At 46.9% G+C, this 15,695-nt stretch overlaps 1 protein-coding gene across 1 annotated transcript in view; it reads left to right on the top strand.

Annotated features, from left to right (window-relative positions):
- The window catches only part of LOC144099119 (cadherin-like and PC-esterase domain-containing protein 1), a 197,829-nt gene that overhangs the window by 153,141 nt on the left and 28,993 nt on the right, over positions 1 to 15,695 (top strand). Inside the window, exons 10-12 of the mRNA XM_077632207.1 lie at positions 1,865 to 2,040; positions 5,622 to 5,865; positions 6,972 to 7,076. Of these exons, the coding sequence (XP_077488333.1) occupies positions 1,865 to 2,040; positions 5,622 to 5,865; positions 6,972 to 7,076 (525 nt within the window). The remainder of the gene's footprint in view (positions 1 to 1,864; positions 2,041 to 5,621; positions 5,866 to 6,971; positions 7,077 to 15,695) is intronic.

The raw sequence follows: 15,695 nt of genomic DNA, 5'->3' as shown, positions 1-15,695 counted from the left end.
GGCGAAAAGCGAAGAAAGTCCCTGAAATGAATGAAGTAGGAGCTTTAAAACGGCGTTCAACTGGCCCCACAAAATGTTGGAGTCCGCTGACTTCCACCTCGAATAGCCAATCGCATCTCTCCCCGACGGCTCCGCGACAGCTTCCCTCGGTCCCTCACCGGGCGCCAAAAGTGTTGCCGCAAAGAAACGACCGTGTGAGTCGCTCTCTCATTTCCGTTGCCTTGGGGGCAACTTCTCCTGCCTGGGGTAAGAGGGGTGGAAGGGGGGGGGGGGGGGGGGCAGTTCACGCCGAAACACCTCGGCCACGTCTCTCTCGCCATCCTCTCCATATCCTCCTCAGCTCCCTTTTCCTTGTCCCGTCGCTTCATTCTCGCTCAGCGGGCAACCCTTCTTCCTGTCTTTTCCTCCCCGTAAGGACACCACCCCGCACTTGACTTTCATGAGGGTGGCACGAACCGTACATTTTCCGCGGCGAAGCGACTCCCGCTCATACCTCGCGCTCCCCAAGGCAGGCGCGCCGGGGAAAATACCGCCACCACAGGGAGAGAGGGAGGGGGGGAGGAGAGGAAGAGAGAGGGGAGGGAAAGAGATGCCCCGACATACAGCCGCTCTCGGAGGAAACCCCCCGCTGCGCACAAGCGCACAAGCGGAAGCATTGGCTCTGCTGCTCAGAAAATGTGGGAACATATACGTATCCGTGGATCCCTCGTCTCGCGACCCCCTGCGGCGTTGACGATGAACTTATTCATGCTTCTCCCGTGTGGATTATGCAAAAAGCAGCAACGGTCAGAAACAGCAAAGGAATGGCAGCGGAACTTCCGCCGCCAGAACTCAATGTGGCCGACAGAAGAGCTCTGAAAAGTACCGGCGCTTGCATCTCAAGTGCATTATTGTTTATTCTTTTTTTACATCTGGGATGTTACCTCATGTGGGAACCACTTGGCTTTTTGTTGCGACTAGTGGTTGTCTTTTCGGGTGCGGTGCACATAATTTACTTTCATTCGCTCCAAACCAAGAGTGAACGAAAACCCCTTACTCGCGTGAGGACTAAGCTAACTGGCTTTAATAGCAAAGTTGCGGCTGGCACTAAAAAATAGAGCAACAATGAGAAGCCTCGCAGTAAAATGTGTTCTTCTATCTTGGATACTGGGAAGATCAGGAACTCTTACGAGAGACCAGACATCGACAGCCGTCTCATTTATAACGAGGTAGATTAAATTCGTATACTAGACCCTTTCATTATCGTTTTCTAGGTAAGAAACGTAATGTAGGTAGCAGGCATAATCATAATGTCTTTTTGGCAAACCAGAGCAATAAAAATTGGAGGGGTCACTCAAGCTCCGGTTTAAGGGTATGACGCGACAGCGTTAATGAGTGAATGCCCATATATGCAGAATTGGACATTCTCATTTACATTCATAGATCCCTGGGAGCCGTCATTCCATTCCTGGAGCAGTGGGGCAGCGGTTAAGCGATAAGCCACTGCCCTGAGATGGAAGTAGCTGCCAGAAGTGGGCCTTGCGCGACCCAGGTTGCTCTTCCCGAGCGACCAGCCATTAATTTAACTATCACCTGCCACCGTCGGCAGTTTGCTCACTATCCGGTGGACAGGTTGTGATGTCGTCACAAGGTCACGTGACATAGAAAGCTCACCTTTCTCCTAGGGTGCTTCTATGGGGATTTTTCGCGGATTTTTCGCTCACGGTCAAAAACGCCAGTGACACCGATGCCGGTTTTTCTGCGACACGAGCTGCTTAACGATGTCGCGTTAATATCGGTCCATGCGTTTCTAGCCGCTCCGTGTTAGTTGTTCTTCCAGCCAAGTAATACGCTGCATTTTTTTCGCCCTTCTTGTTTCGCGCAGGCCAGCATGCGAGTGCAGCCCTTGTCTCGCTTCTGGCGCTTCGTGGAGCGTAACTACGGCCGCCAGTCGCTGCAGACCGCGCTTGAGAGCCTCTCCGACGTGCTGGTGAGGACACTGCTCGTGGCCGAGGCCGTGCTCCAGTCATCGCCCCTTGCGCTGGGGCTCAGGAAGTCCAGGTAACACTCTTTGCCATCGCTCGCCATGATACGATGCCCAATTTTGATGTTTGCATACTCTTATTCGGCTGAGAGATTTTGAAAAAAGATGTGCGGAGTCGACTGCTTAAGGGTACGTTAGTAAAATGGCGTGTTAAAAGTTTTTCTTAAACTGCCCGCACTAGCAACAGCGACGAAACCGCACCTGCAATGGCTGTAGCACCGCAACTGGTACCGTACCGAACGGGTGCAGTTTTCTCTAATCCGTTCTCCTTAGTCATCGTCATCATCATCATCAGCCTGACCACCCCCACTGCAGGACAAAGGTGTCTCCAACGTCTCTCGATTTAATTCTTTCCTTTGCCAGCCGCGGCCCGTATCCCCGCAAACTTCTTTATCTCATCCGCCCATCTAATTTTCTGCCGCCCTATGCTACGCTTGCCTTCTCTTGGAATCCACTCTGTTACCCTTAATGACCAGCGGTTACGTTGCCTTCGCATCACATGCCGTGCCCAAGCCCATTTCTTCCTCTTGATTTCGACAAGGATGCCATTAACTCGTGTTTGTTCCCTCATCCACTCTGCCCGCTTTCCTTAGCACCAGCTGGTAACGTAAGTTTCTCCATGTTACGCAGTGCCTCTGTATTGAAGTAGTTAGCCGTGTGAACTATCAACATAACACTGTTTTGCTAATCATGTTTTGTATGAACATGTACGGCATTTAGATCCGTGCATTTTTTTTTTGCCTCTTCTGGACCGCGGGCTAGCTTGCAAGAGCGACTACCAGCTATTTTTACTATCTTAACAACCTCGTAGTATCTCAGTTTGGCGCTCTGGTTCTTTAAAACGAACGACAATAATAAGACGAACCAGAAATATCACGCACCGACATCGTTGCGAGGAGGGATTTTTTTCCACAACAGACAACAATATAGAAAGAGGCGTCGTTCAACCCAACTGCTTCTTTCGTGTCTGAGAGCCTAAAACAAAATTTGAGCACTTTTTGTTTTTTGCGGTGAGCCGGTGACCTTTAGATCACCATGCCCAATAGACAAACATCCACGTCTCCTTCCGGATGTGTGCTGCGAGATGCAAACAAGCGCTGAGGAGCAATCTGTGCACTCTTGCGGTCTTCCAGACCTTCATCGTTCGATTTAACGTAGTTGTCGCAGATTCTCCCCATCGATGGCTTGTTCTTGCTTTCAGTCTCTCTTTCCCTTCGTTCTTTCTTCTCTTCTTTGTTTTTCACCTTAGCGCAAGACTTACTGTCACCTTGCCACGATTCACGAACGCGTTAAAAGGGCCACTTACTCGAGCCTTTCGCTCGAAAAGTTGGACGCTGTTAATTGGCGCCTCCAATCCGCTCTTTTTTTTTTCGTCTATCCTTCCCGCATCCCACCCAGTCTGTTTGCTCTGCTTTCGTTCATTTTTATTTTTCGATGGTGAACGTGGGAGCGTACCCAAACTGGCGCATCGCATTTTTCTTCATCTTTCTTCTTTTGTTTGTTGGTTCGTTTACTTCTAGAAGTTCATTGTGTATCGCCATGTGTCGGTGCCGGGCAGAGCCTTAGTCAGAGTCACGTTTTCTGGGTTGGTGAGTGGCTCGTTATAAGGCACGGCGAGCAAATTGGCACTAGGGAAATTCGTTTCCTTTCGGACGCCCCTCCCTACGTGACATCCTTACGGCCCTTTCTTTTTTCCCTTAGCTTGACAGGATTGCTGTTTCTCGCCGTCGAAAGGCGTTTTAGGAGACTTAATTATATTGGCACTAAGTGAGAACAACTCCGGGTTTCGACTAGCACTGAATTATGTCGCGGACTTGTCATTTTTCTGCGCTTGAAATAATATTATTCCCCGAAATTCGATCTTCGATCCCAGTGCATTAGTGGAAACCTAAGTGCGCGTACTACACTGTGTTAGTTTAGGACCATTTCTGTGAAGTTTTGAGTGGGTTCGTTTGAAATAAGTCATTGATTTTCCTTTGAATCTGCCTATTGAGAACGTGCAGCATGAAATCTAGCCTTCACGACACAGTCTTTAATTAGCAGTTCTGATTAACGCTAATGTAGATCTGATTTGTTTCACTCGCTTTTTCAAGTGAGACGAAGTAAGTTTCGCCTGTACATCTAACGCTCGGAGAGTTTGAGTGAGTGAGAGTTTGAGTGAGTGAAGGAAAGATGAGTGAGTGTGTGCGTGAGGGAGTGAGTGAGTGAGGTAGGAAGTCAGTGGGGTGAAGTAACAAGTGAGGGAGTGGGTGATGCTGGTGGTATTATGTTCATAGCCTCACAATATCATTTGTCAGGTCTAAGGTGATCGAGAGAAATGTTTCATAAGAGAGATTAGCACATTAAGATTCCTGATTAGTACTTAAGCAACCAAAGAACCACGCATATACATGTCGGAAATTAATTTGCAAGTTCTGAAGAGAAATTTGTTGAGAATCCTCAGCGGGAAAATGGCCAAGAAATTCCCCAGCAAATTCTTCACGCCCAGTACTGTATAGAAAAAAGCGTAGTAAAAAGCTAGTAAGCGCAGCAGTTACTACCTCTGACTGCATTTTACTACTTTTTACTAACTATTTACTACCCTCTTCAACGTAGTTCGTAGAAGTAAGCCCATCCTACCTTTCTACTCCCTATAGTCGCTAATTAGTACCTGATTAGCAACAGTTCCTTTAACCCTAAATATAAACTCTTTGAATACAATTTACACAGGCTGTTGTGTGACTAAAACGGTTTCGTAATTAAACATTTCTGCAGCGACGTGCGGTTAGGTAGGCTAACATATTTCTACAACCACAACTTCATAATTAAGGCTGGGATCAACGGCTAGGAGCCACTATCCCGTAACTGAGAGTCAGATTTACGGAGTATATAACACGAAGAAAGACACCTCTGCAGACTCAGTTAGCGTGCCACGCTTGTGGGGCCCTTTTCGATTTCTGCTGCTGTGACTGTGCATAGTGACTTCAATCTCCTGCTACTCTCTTTTCTCCTTCATCTTTTAATCCCCTCACCCCTTCCCCCCCCCCCCCCCTTTGTAGGGTAGCAAGTTGGTTATTCTTCCGGTTAACCTCCCTGCCTTTCCTCCTCCTCCTCCTTCTCCTCTTCCTCCTCCTCCTGCACACTGTACCTTTGTGCGTGCCCGGTAGGGTTGTTCGATGCCATCACCTCGCATAATTTGTACTCGTGATGCACAATATGGCCAAGTAAAAACATAATTTACGGCCAGCGCACACTGGTAGCTCTGACTGCTGTCGGTAATTTGTCAAATTGAACATTAAGATTTTGTAATTTTCCAGCGTCCACATATTTAACAAGGCACGCCAGCACACCATACGACGAACCTAGCAACTTAATGTGAAAGCAGTTTCTACTCATTTTCTTAGCAAATGCTACTAGCTTCTTGTTTGTCACTGTAGTGGTCTTCACAAGAATCTTGAGATAGTAACTTTCACAAGCTCTACACCTACTACCTCCAGTTACTAAGAGGGCAGTAAATGTGTGACAAGTAACTGGTTAGTAGCTACTTAGTGAATCCTCCGACCTTCTTCTTAAGACTGAAGCGGACAGCTTCTTAATTGCCACCGCCACTTACGTGCAGGCTTCCCAAGTGCTTCCAGCTGCTGGGGGTCGATCTGACGCTAAACACGTCCTTCCAACCTGTGGTGACCGAGGTTAACGGCCAGCCGAGCTTCTACCGCAGCCCCAGAGCCGAGGACGAACCGACCAACGGGCTCAAGCAACGGGTGCTGGCGGACGCCGTGAACCTGCTCTTCGGAGCCCGTTCCGTGGCTGACCAAATGGCGGAGGCCATTGACGAGGTCTTCGAGAACCTCGGCATCATGGTGAGGGGGCGTCAACTAATGCCGTGGAGAGGCGCACGGTGTCTTGTGCTACGATATCGAAAACAAAAGCATTAGTCACGGCAGACGCCTCCAATACTACACATTCGAAGGAAAACTAAGGGCAACTTCAGTGATTTTTTATTTCTTGAGTAAAATTTCATTGACTTACTTTTTGTCGCCTCGCACACGCTCTTTCGACAGCAACACACATTTATTGCTGAGATATTTGGAGCTACTGTCGGAATATTTTTGTTTTCCATGCACCGAACTGAAACTGGTGACGTTCATGTTGGTACCTTGTGCATTAGGCACTCCCGCAATCGTCACCGAGAAGTTAATGACGGCAGGATCCAGCCTCAGAGATCTACAAACAAAAGACGCGTGACGTCATCGCAATCTGCTCGAGAAGACAGGATGTGGCGCCGTTACCTGCATGTATTTTTGTTTTTTTATAGCCTATGGGAGCTTCGTCTTCAATGAAAGTAGACTGTTCATAAGTAGGACGCCTTTATAAATCTTGGCACGTGAACTTCAATTCGTCGTAAGTATAATTTTAAGATAACCGCCTTGGCGTCTTCAAGCATCAGGCAGGCCGCCATCCTTCCATGTAAGCTTTAGCTGACGTGTAGATGTGGGCGACGATTTGCATTTGAGGCACATTGAGAAAAATTTGAATTAATCGTTCTCGCTACCACCTGCTCAAGCTATGCTCAATTTATTGTTTCAGTAATAAGTCAGTAATAAGCTGTGACTATGCGGATTACACCTAACACCCCCTTACATTTATTTGTACTGAAACGGCCATCTGTCCGCGAAGAATTCGTGCCACTAGAATACATATCAGGCAGTGATAAACATCCAACCTGCTTTAAGCAGGCTGTTCACATAATGACAGTGAAGCCCTGCTACAAGCCGCCCTTGGCTAGACTAGAAGAAACTGAAGCACCTGGGTGCACTATCACTTGGAGCATATGTGCTTGAGCTAAGCGTGTCTTGCTACAGACCAGTGAGATAAAGATAGAGGGCTAGTTGCAAGGAGCCCATAGAAAAGCACTGAATTCTTTGTCGCGTTCACGGATGTTTTTCCCCCGTCTGGTGTTCCGCAGGGCCTCAGCTGCCAGATCTCCCACGACCTGTGCCTTAGCCGTGAAGACCTGCTCTTTCTCATGGATACCAGACGGGAGTCTATGCAGACCGGTGGATTTCAGCAGGTGGGCACCAGAGTCATCTTGGGGGAAGCGATAACAATAGAACGGTGAAGAACTAACAACCCGCACTAAGTATGCAAGGGCCTCTCGTAGCCACTCACTTCATAACGGTGGGAAACAGTCCGTTGTGTTAAGGACGTCTCGACTTTGAATTGACTGGCCGGAAAGTTTTTAAATCCATTTTTTTTTTTTGCAGATAAATGCGCATTTTGGTGCAGGACAACTGCAAACATACGGGAACAGCCAAATACTCCATTTTTGTTGAAAACAACAGAGTTTAACCTAGTTATAGATGTTGAAGGGGCCCGGAGATTACTTCGTTATAGCCCGCGTTGACAGGGTTTCGAGGTGGAATTGTCATTTCTCCGTTATATTCGTTATTTCGTTATAAACCATTTTCGTTATAACGATATTTGAATGGAATTGGATGGTGTTGTCCTCAAAGTCTCTTTAACTTGCTGTTGCTAGCTCTATTACTACGGGGCTGGATGGCCAGTCAAGCAGAGTTGACAAAGACGTAGTTCCTTTTGACGACCACAGGGTTATAAAAGCTGTAGAGGATTCTGATTTAGCTCGTATTTTTTGAAACGCTTAAAAGGACAGCGTGTTTACAAAATAAGCCCGGACCATATTTGTATCGAATGCTCCAAAAAAATGGCTTACGCTATAGCCTAAACAGACGCTGGCGGTGTTAAGTTCCGCACGTACTTTTCACAGGCGGCGGCTTTCCTCGCTACTCGCAGAAGCTCCGACCGATTTCCAATAATAAGAAAAAAAATTATTATCCGCATGATCGAAAAGTGAGCGCGGTAACTACATCCTGCGACATATTTTAACGAGCGCTCATTACGAAAGAACGATTTATGTCAATATTCTTCGACCTATTAGCCAATAAAGAGATGGCCGGAGACAATCGAGTGTCCGCTGTAATAATCGATAATTTTAAAGCAAAATATCTAACTGAACCAAGCAATGCAATTACAGCAATTTTCTGTCTGCACTCTTAAGTTCTAGAAGCGATCTTATAAGAAAACTGCAGAAACTGACGAACAAGAAGTTATCGCGTGATTGCCACCACTGTCCGCGCTAATATTACATCGATAATCTGAAGGCAAACTAATTTTGCCCCAAACGATGAATTCATAACTTTTTTCCCGCATTGCAAATACCTAAAGGTGCAGCCGAAAAAGTTAACTGGAGAAAGTTTAGAACAAAAACTTACCATGTGATTGCGAGCCTTCCTGCCTGTGCTTTGCATTTCTTTTTTATGTCTTTCGTTTCTTCATGTCTTTCCCGGTTTAATTCGGTGGTGGAGAAAGTTTTCAGTTATCAGCCGCGCTCCTAAAAGTGTAATTTATGGCTTTCTTTTTCTTGCTTCTTTACCGGAGCCCTGGGAAGGCAGGACCGTTCGTTTAGCGCCCGCGGCTTTCGGGGCGGCCTTATGAAAGAAAATAACAAATCTATTAACGACTCCCCGCTGAGTCGAAAAGGCGTCGTCTTCGTTCCACCTCCCAGCGGTATTTATCGGAGAACCGCAGAAATTGGTCGATTTTCGGGGCGGCTTGAGACGTCCCGATCGATGTGGGCGCTGTACCCAGGAGCCGTGGCCAACCACTCGGCCTTGTTATTATAATTTTTTTTTTGTGGTAGCTTGTCTTCCTTCGCTTTCTCTTTCGCCTTTTAAGAAGTGGAACGCGATTTGGCTGCCTGAGAAGCAACGGAAAGTTTCGAAGCAATAAAACATCACGGAGGCTGTGCTCGGCCTTCTTCTCTTTATGTCGGCTTTAATGCCATCTTCGACATGCGAAGGCAGTTCTGCACGTAATCGTACGATCTGTAATCCCTCTGAACACGACGTGGGAAGAATCGGAGGGTGGTTGGTTTTACGACTCCGGTTACGTACCACGTACGGTACTTTGATCATTCGACCGTTCGGTTATTCGTTAAGTTTATTCCCGTTCTCCTTGCTTTTAATCGGAAACGTATGAGGGGCTGCGCCATGATTTCAGACTAATTAAGACTTGAGTTATATCCATGCCAGCAAAAGTTGAACGGGCGTGTTTCCAAGCCGTTAGTTAGCGAGTGGAGTGAGACGCTGTTTCGTGCTTTCGAAAGGTATCGACACTGAGAAGGGCGAAAATATTTTCTTTTTGTTTTATGTATGTGTGTTTATATACTGGTGCGTAATAAGCAGACAAAGAGCAGGAGAGGTGCAGGCGCACCCCAGAATTCGCCGTGCATGTGCATCCGCGTGAAGCAGGCTGCACACGAAAGCTGGCCGCAAGGGTTTGTTTTATTTCGTTTACAGTTTCAGCTTCTACGAATAGATCCCTCCCTCCGGCCTCCCCTTGCCCCGCCCGCCTACCACGGAGATTTCACGGTCTTCGTCATCGGAGTGAATGACGTAATAACGCGGCGAGATCACATGCTTATTGTCATCGGTCACGTGACCGATGGATCACCGTGTGAGTAGTTAAACATGAGGCCCATTCGTGACTTAAATAAGTGACCTGAATCATTGAAAAGTTTACTTTGAATGGCTGATCTCCTAGATAAGTCACGTGATCATTTACTTGAAATCGTTACAGACAAATACGCTCACAACTGAAGCTTCGAACGCATCTGTGAGTGAAATTATTTTTTACGCGCCTTTCCGTTACATGAGCATCTGATGCTTAAACTCGTGTCAAATTGCGCGAACTGTCCTTGAAATTTTTCTCTTGTCCTTGTCTGTGTCCACTCACCAAGGCGGGGCAACATGCGAAAGGTAAATTCGATAGGCTGTCGCATAAAGGACAGGTTTTTCTCGAGCTGAGCGACGTATCGATTTAGCGCTGCCCGGGAGTCCTGCAGTGTCGCCAGGGCTCACATTACTTATACTCGGCGCAGTGGCCCAACGGTGGTAAAGCAACGGAAAGAACGGCGCTGGGGAGCGAGTGTTTGGCGGCCGCAGAGCAATGCGAAAACAGTGTGTGCTCGAAACAACGTTCACCCTTCTACGTGATCCGCCTAGGACCATGCGCCACAGTACCGTTTTCTCTCGGCTACAGCGGGCTCTGAGACGACGTGATATACGAACGCGTATTTCCCAGGATCGGATGCACTGAAAGTGCATAGAAGCCGCTTCCAAAGGGTGGAATATTAATGCGTCATTATTATAAGGGTCTGTTCAAGCGAACATGGTGAGTTCCTCTGGCAGGAAAAAGTGCCGTGGAGGTTGCCCTTATGCCACGGTGGATTACGAGCGAAATTAGTATACTACCTATACGAACTTAGTATACTTCCTTAGATATAACGAACCTTAGTATGCCAACCCGGATATAACGACCTTCCGTGTGTTAACCTCGAATATAAACAAGCTTAGTATGTCACCTCGGATATAATGAAACTTCAGTGTCTTAACCTCGGGTACAAAGAAGCTAAGTATGTCACTCCGGATATAACAAACTTTCGTGCGTTAACCTCGGATATAATGAACTTTCGTGTGTTTACCTCGGATGTAACGAACTTAGTGTGTCTGCCTTTGATATAAAGTACCTAAGTTTACGACCTCGGATATAACAAATTTTAGTCTGTCAATCTCCGATATAACGAACGTTTGACTGCTGACTCAATCAAACGATCAACAGATGATCACCTAAGAGTTTTTCTGTGTTCATTGCATGATGATGATTCAATACACGATTAGCGCCATGGTGTAGTGCATTTTTTGTTTCTATAGGGTGGCGTCAAATACCAATGGGGTCAAGAACGCTGCCGCATCGCCAGCCTCTTTTTTCTCCCCAAGTTTTTCCATACATCTATAAATCAAACATCTTACATTGCTCATCCGACCCGCATATCTCACCGCATCGCCCATCCGTCTCATACTGCCCGGCCCGTGTCCTGTACTGCAACTTTTTCATATTTCTTTTTTTCCGAACCATTGTCAACCGATATCGCTGCCATCACGTGCCCATCTTCATTTTTAGATTCCGTAACCACTTATATTTCATGGCACTGACTTGTATTTCTTATCGACGAATACATTAACGCACCCGTTTTGTAATGTTCAAGGGTAAAAAGAACCGTGACAGGTAAAGAACGTTTTAGCAGCGAACAGGATTATAGAACCGACATGTATGCTCACACTTGCACTAGACATTAAGGCATTTAAGGCTGAAAGCTGGGCTGGTTGGTGTTTAGGCTGAGAGGACATAGTAGTGAAGAAGACAACACAAACGCTAGTGTTGTCTAGCGCGTGCTTTGTCTTCTCTCCTTTCCTCTCTGTTATTTAGCGCCACTAGTGTGGGCTCGACACATGTGTTAGCAAGGCTTCTGTGGGTCTTCTAGGTTAGGAGATTCGATTCATGACGAGATAGGTACGTTTTTTTTTTGTTTGCGCCTTTTGCTTTAGTTTTTCGTTAGTTTTCAAAGTCATTTTACCTAAATCTTGCCACGGACGTCCACCTTGCTCTGTTGCGATACGGTTTGCGTAGACGCACAATTTTTGCTGGACCACGTTTTTTCGAATAAACCTCAGCTGCTAGTTGCCGCTCGTCCTGTCCACTTCTCTTCCTACGTCCTGCTCCTGTAGAGGTTCTTTCTTTCTTTTGCCCTTGAACATGTTGGACCAACTTGCCTAAAACTTCGCCGTGTTGAACTGTTATGTAATATCTTCTGGAGGGTTTCTTTAAGGAAAATAAGTGAACGACTGTTTTTCGCGATGGAGCACTCCAGGCAAAAAGATGTTTGTATGGTTGGAATGGCTCAAATCAAAAAGAAAAACTGCAATTAGTCTCAACTGAGCTACAACTTAGTTAATCATTTAGCGATAGTTATTATGTCCCTCAGTTTTCTCCCCTCTCCTCATCGCCTTTCTCTCGTCTTCATCTACTTTCTCTTCTGTCAATGTCATGGTTTGCCTTCTCTTTCGTTTTTCTTTTCTTCTCTCTTCTTTTTCTCTTTTCTCTTCGTGTCGCTATTGGCTTGGATTGGCCCTTGACTTAGCTTGCCTTGGCTTGCGGATGTCTGCGACAAACACAACGTGCTCCACTTACACGGCGGCTCAGGATGGTCTCTTATTAACAGTTCTTGACCGTAAAAATTTGAAGTGGTGTTCACGTTAGGAAATATCATTTTCAGCGACAGCTGGATATTTCAGACGAACATGCCAGAGGGAATTTGGCAACAGAATGTGGAGCTGGTTCCAGTTGATTAATAGGTCACGTTAGTGAATTAACGGTTGGGCAGCGTGACGGTTTGGACGAGTTGGTTACACACTGATTGAGTCTTGAGCGCGTACAAAGTACAGGACGTGTTGACAATAGGACGCGATGACAACTGGACGTGATAATGACAGCGCCTGTGGGTTTATTCTCTTCGTCGTGTCGCGTTCTATGTATGCACTCAACTGTTAGTCAACCATTTAATGGGTCGTATGAGCCACTTAATGCGGACTACGATCAAGAGATCTCGAGACCTCACACTAGCGTCGACGGGTTCCACCGCCACCGGAGATGTACCACTGGCCACGTGATGATGAGGTCATATCGTGGAAATGACGCGATCTCCGTGTAGCATTTCTTTCACAGCCGATACTGCAGAAGAAAAAATTGTGTTCCTTCGGAGGTGAAAAACCAATTGAACTAAACAGGAAGCTTTATGTGAAATTAGTACGTTGCACATTTACCAGGTGGCGCTCTTCATTAAGAAAAAAATTCAAGCTTTACATTCTCTGTGATCTGTCACTGTGTCAAAGCCCGCGGCACACTATCTTTGTGAGCATTCCACACGTAAAAAATAGATTTTTATTTGCTCTCAAATAAGTATCAATTATATTACTAAAGCAACAGCAAAAACACCGGCATGTCAGCTTATCCAACAAGGAGAAGGAGAACAAAGAGAGTAAGCGGTGTCGAGGTTACACTGAATGCTGACAGACATCGATTATTTCACAAAACCTAAGAAACTTATGCAACCTCCCTCGTAGCCTGTTCGACTTGAACTGCACTACTAATTTCAGAGCTAGATTCAGGGAATGGCTGGGCATGAAACGCAGATATTCACGTCATGCCATTGCTGTTCGGATTTTCCGTCTTGTCCAGTCACCACTCACTCAAAACTATATTGTGCCTGCTCTAGGATTATCGGGATTATTTTTCATAAGATGGAATTTGCGTGGTTAAGTCGGAATTACAGAAAAAAGAACAACTTGCGACCACTTATTATTCGGTGATCTAACGCCGATCTCGTCACGTCGAGCAGTGATCTGCAAAAGCCTCACATTCGTATCAGCGAGCAACCAGCGACCACGTTCGGCTACATCAATCCAATCCTACTGCATGCATCCTATAGTCGGGTACAATTCAAGAACAAAGCGTCTTTTGCCCATCAAAGGACGCCCTTCCAGCCAATGGCGTCGGCCAATTCTCATGAGCCTGCTAGCATGGCAATGCAGGAAGGGTACTGCCCTCGACCGAGGAGGGAGGGGACTATCCCCTTTCATCTGCCACTCCCTGCATTGTCATCCCAGAATGGTCAGGAGAACCGGCCGACGCCATTGGCTGGAAGGGGGTTCTTTTCAGGGGGAAAGACGCTTTGTTCTTGAGTTGTATCCGGCTATAGAAGTAGTATTAGTAAAAGCGCTTTTTCATAGAAAGAGAGAAAAGGACTGGACGCGGGCAAAGCACTACTCTTATGAAACAGGTCCATAGACTGTCTGCAGACTTCTTATAGACTCTGTTGCCTTCCTATAAACATTTCCTTTTGTCTATTCATAGTCTATAGTCTGTCCATAGAAAAAGTCTACTAAAAGTCTATGGCCATAAATCTATAGATTGTCACAGACTGTCTATAGGATTTGTATTGTCTATGACTAGTCTATAGGATATATGTCTATAGAAAGTCTATATTCTCTACAGACAGAAGTAAATGGACAGTCTATAGACTGTCTACAGAAATTTTTGTAAGGGCACTGTGGGCACCTAAACATTTTCGCGGCCAACAAATAAGAAGATGGGTAAGGTGACAAGACAGGACTGATCTATCCTGGAAAATACCGCAGGTAAATGCAGCGCCGTTGGGTCTGAGAGGATACGGTACACTTACTGTACTGGCCGCTTTGGCGCCCGCGTGCTTCTGCAGTGGGCGCTCGTTTTCCCTGCGTATCGATACAAGCGTCGCCGTGACCACGAGTTGTACTAAGCCAGCGGGATATGAAACAGGAGAGGGACTGGCTCTTCCGGCACCCCCGCTCGCTCCAGTGCGAGAGGGTTGCACTCACTTTGCGAGTGCGTGTCCGGGCGCGGCTTTGCGTCACGCTTAGCTGCTCGGGCAATCTAGCTAATGCCCGAGCCGGATAGGAGGACGAGAAGAGCGGGGTTTGTCCCTTCTTCGGCGGCGACGCGCCGAAGAATATAACGCGGTCGTTTCGGTCGTTTCCGCCACCCTCGAGACGCAACCCCGCGAGTACGGCCGCGCGAGGAGTATCAAGAGCGAGAGGGGGCAGGCAGGGCAAACAGCCGGCACTTACGGCTCGCTAACAATAGGATAACGGGGCTGCAGAGACGAGCTCTGCTTCTCGCGTAGTTATTTTTTCTATGGTCGATGAACTAACCCTATGGTTCCGTGACTTTTGACGCGGAGCCTTCAGATTGTGCTGCGGAGTGACGGAAGACAAAGGTTTACTGTTCCTGAGTTTGATGCCTGGAATTCAACAGGAATGTCCGGCCTGGGCTGCAGAATTGGGGATTCATCTTCAAAACCGTCCAACGCGTTATTATACCTTGTGGCACAATGGTGCCCGTCTTGTTACAGATTGTAAGGTGAGACCAGTAAAGGAGGGCCCCTACCCGCACAACTAATGTATTACACAGAATAGAGTGAGCCAAGAAATGAATGAATAATTACAGTGCTCTTCCAGCATAGCCTATCAGCAAAACAGGCTTACTAATGTGAATCAGAATAGCCCTGAGGAAGACGAAGTGCCAATTGCGCCGACTGTGACAACAGTCTTGAGAATTTCGCCCCTGATTTCCCGGCGCCAAGTTTTGCTTCCACTTCGACGTTCATTGAAGTCTTGGCCTCTGATTTGGCGCCATTGGGCGTTGCATAGAACCCGTTGTTCCTTGATCATTTGACCCCTGCTTTGCCGGCGCAGGTTGTTGCTGCCACTTTGGCGCCCCTTCACAATTCTGTCCCTGCTTTGCCGGAGCCGCGTGTTGCATCGACGCCGCCTTTCCTTGAATATATGTCTGCTGCTTTTCCGGTGGCGCAGACTGTGTCTACATTTATGACAGCAGATTGTGAGACACAGCACCAGCTACGTGGCTGAGCTTCAAAGAGCCGGTTCCAAGTTACACAAGAAGGCTTTCGTTGTTTAAGAGAAAGCGTTCTTGAGCGAGTCGGTCAGAGATTTCAACAATGGGTGCGCAGTACCCTTTGTTGAGCAGGCTTTCGTTGCTGTCTAGACGCAATGTCTTTAGAGGTCCCAAGTTTTCGCACGGTGCATTTTTACAAACTCATCAACAGTTTGCAAAAATCATTGTGCCCGCGTGCTTCATCCGTTGCTTCTCGCGGTCACGTCATTTAGGTAGACCCTCGTACACGACCCCTGCTTTTGTTACAGGACGACCATTAACG

This window comes from Amblyomma americanum, chromosome 7 (assembly GCF_052857255.1).
Source record: "Amblyomma americanum isolate KBUSLIRL-KWMA chromosome 7, ASM5285725v1, whole genome shotgun sequence".
In the NCBI taxonomy this organism is placed as follows: domain Eukaryota; kingdom Metazoa; phylum Arthropoda; class Arachnida; order Ixodida; family Ixodidae; genus Amblyomma; species Amblyomma americanum.
Note: the sequence above shows the minus strand (reverse complement) of the source record. Positions and strands in the feature narration are given on the sequence as shown.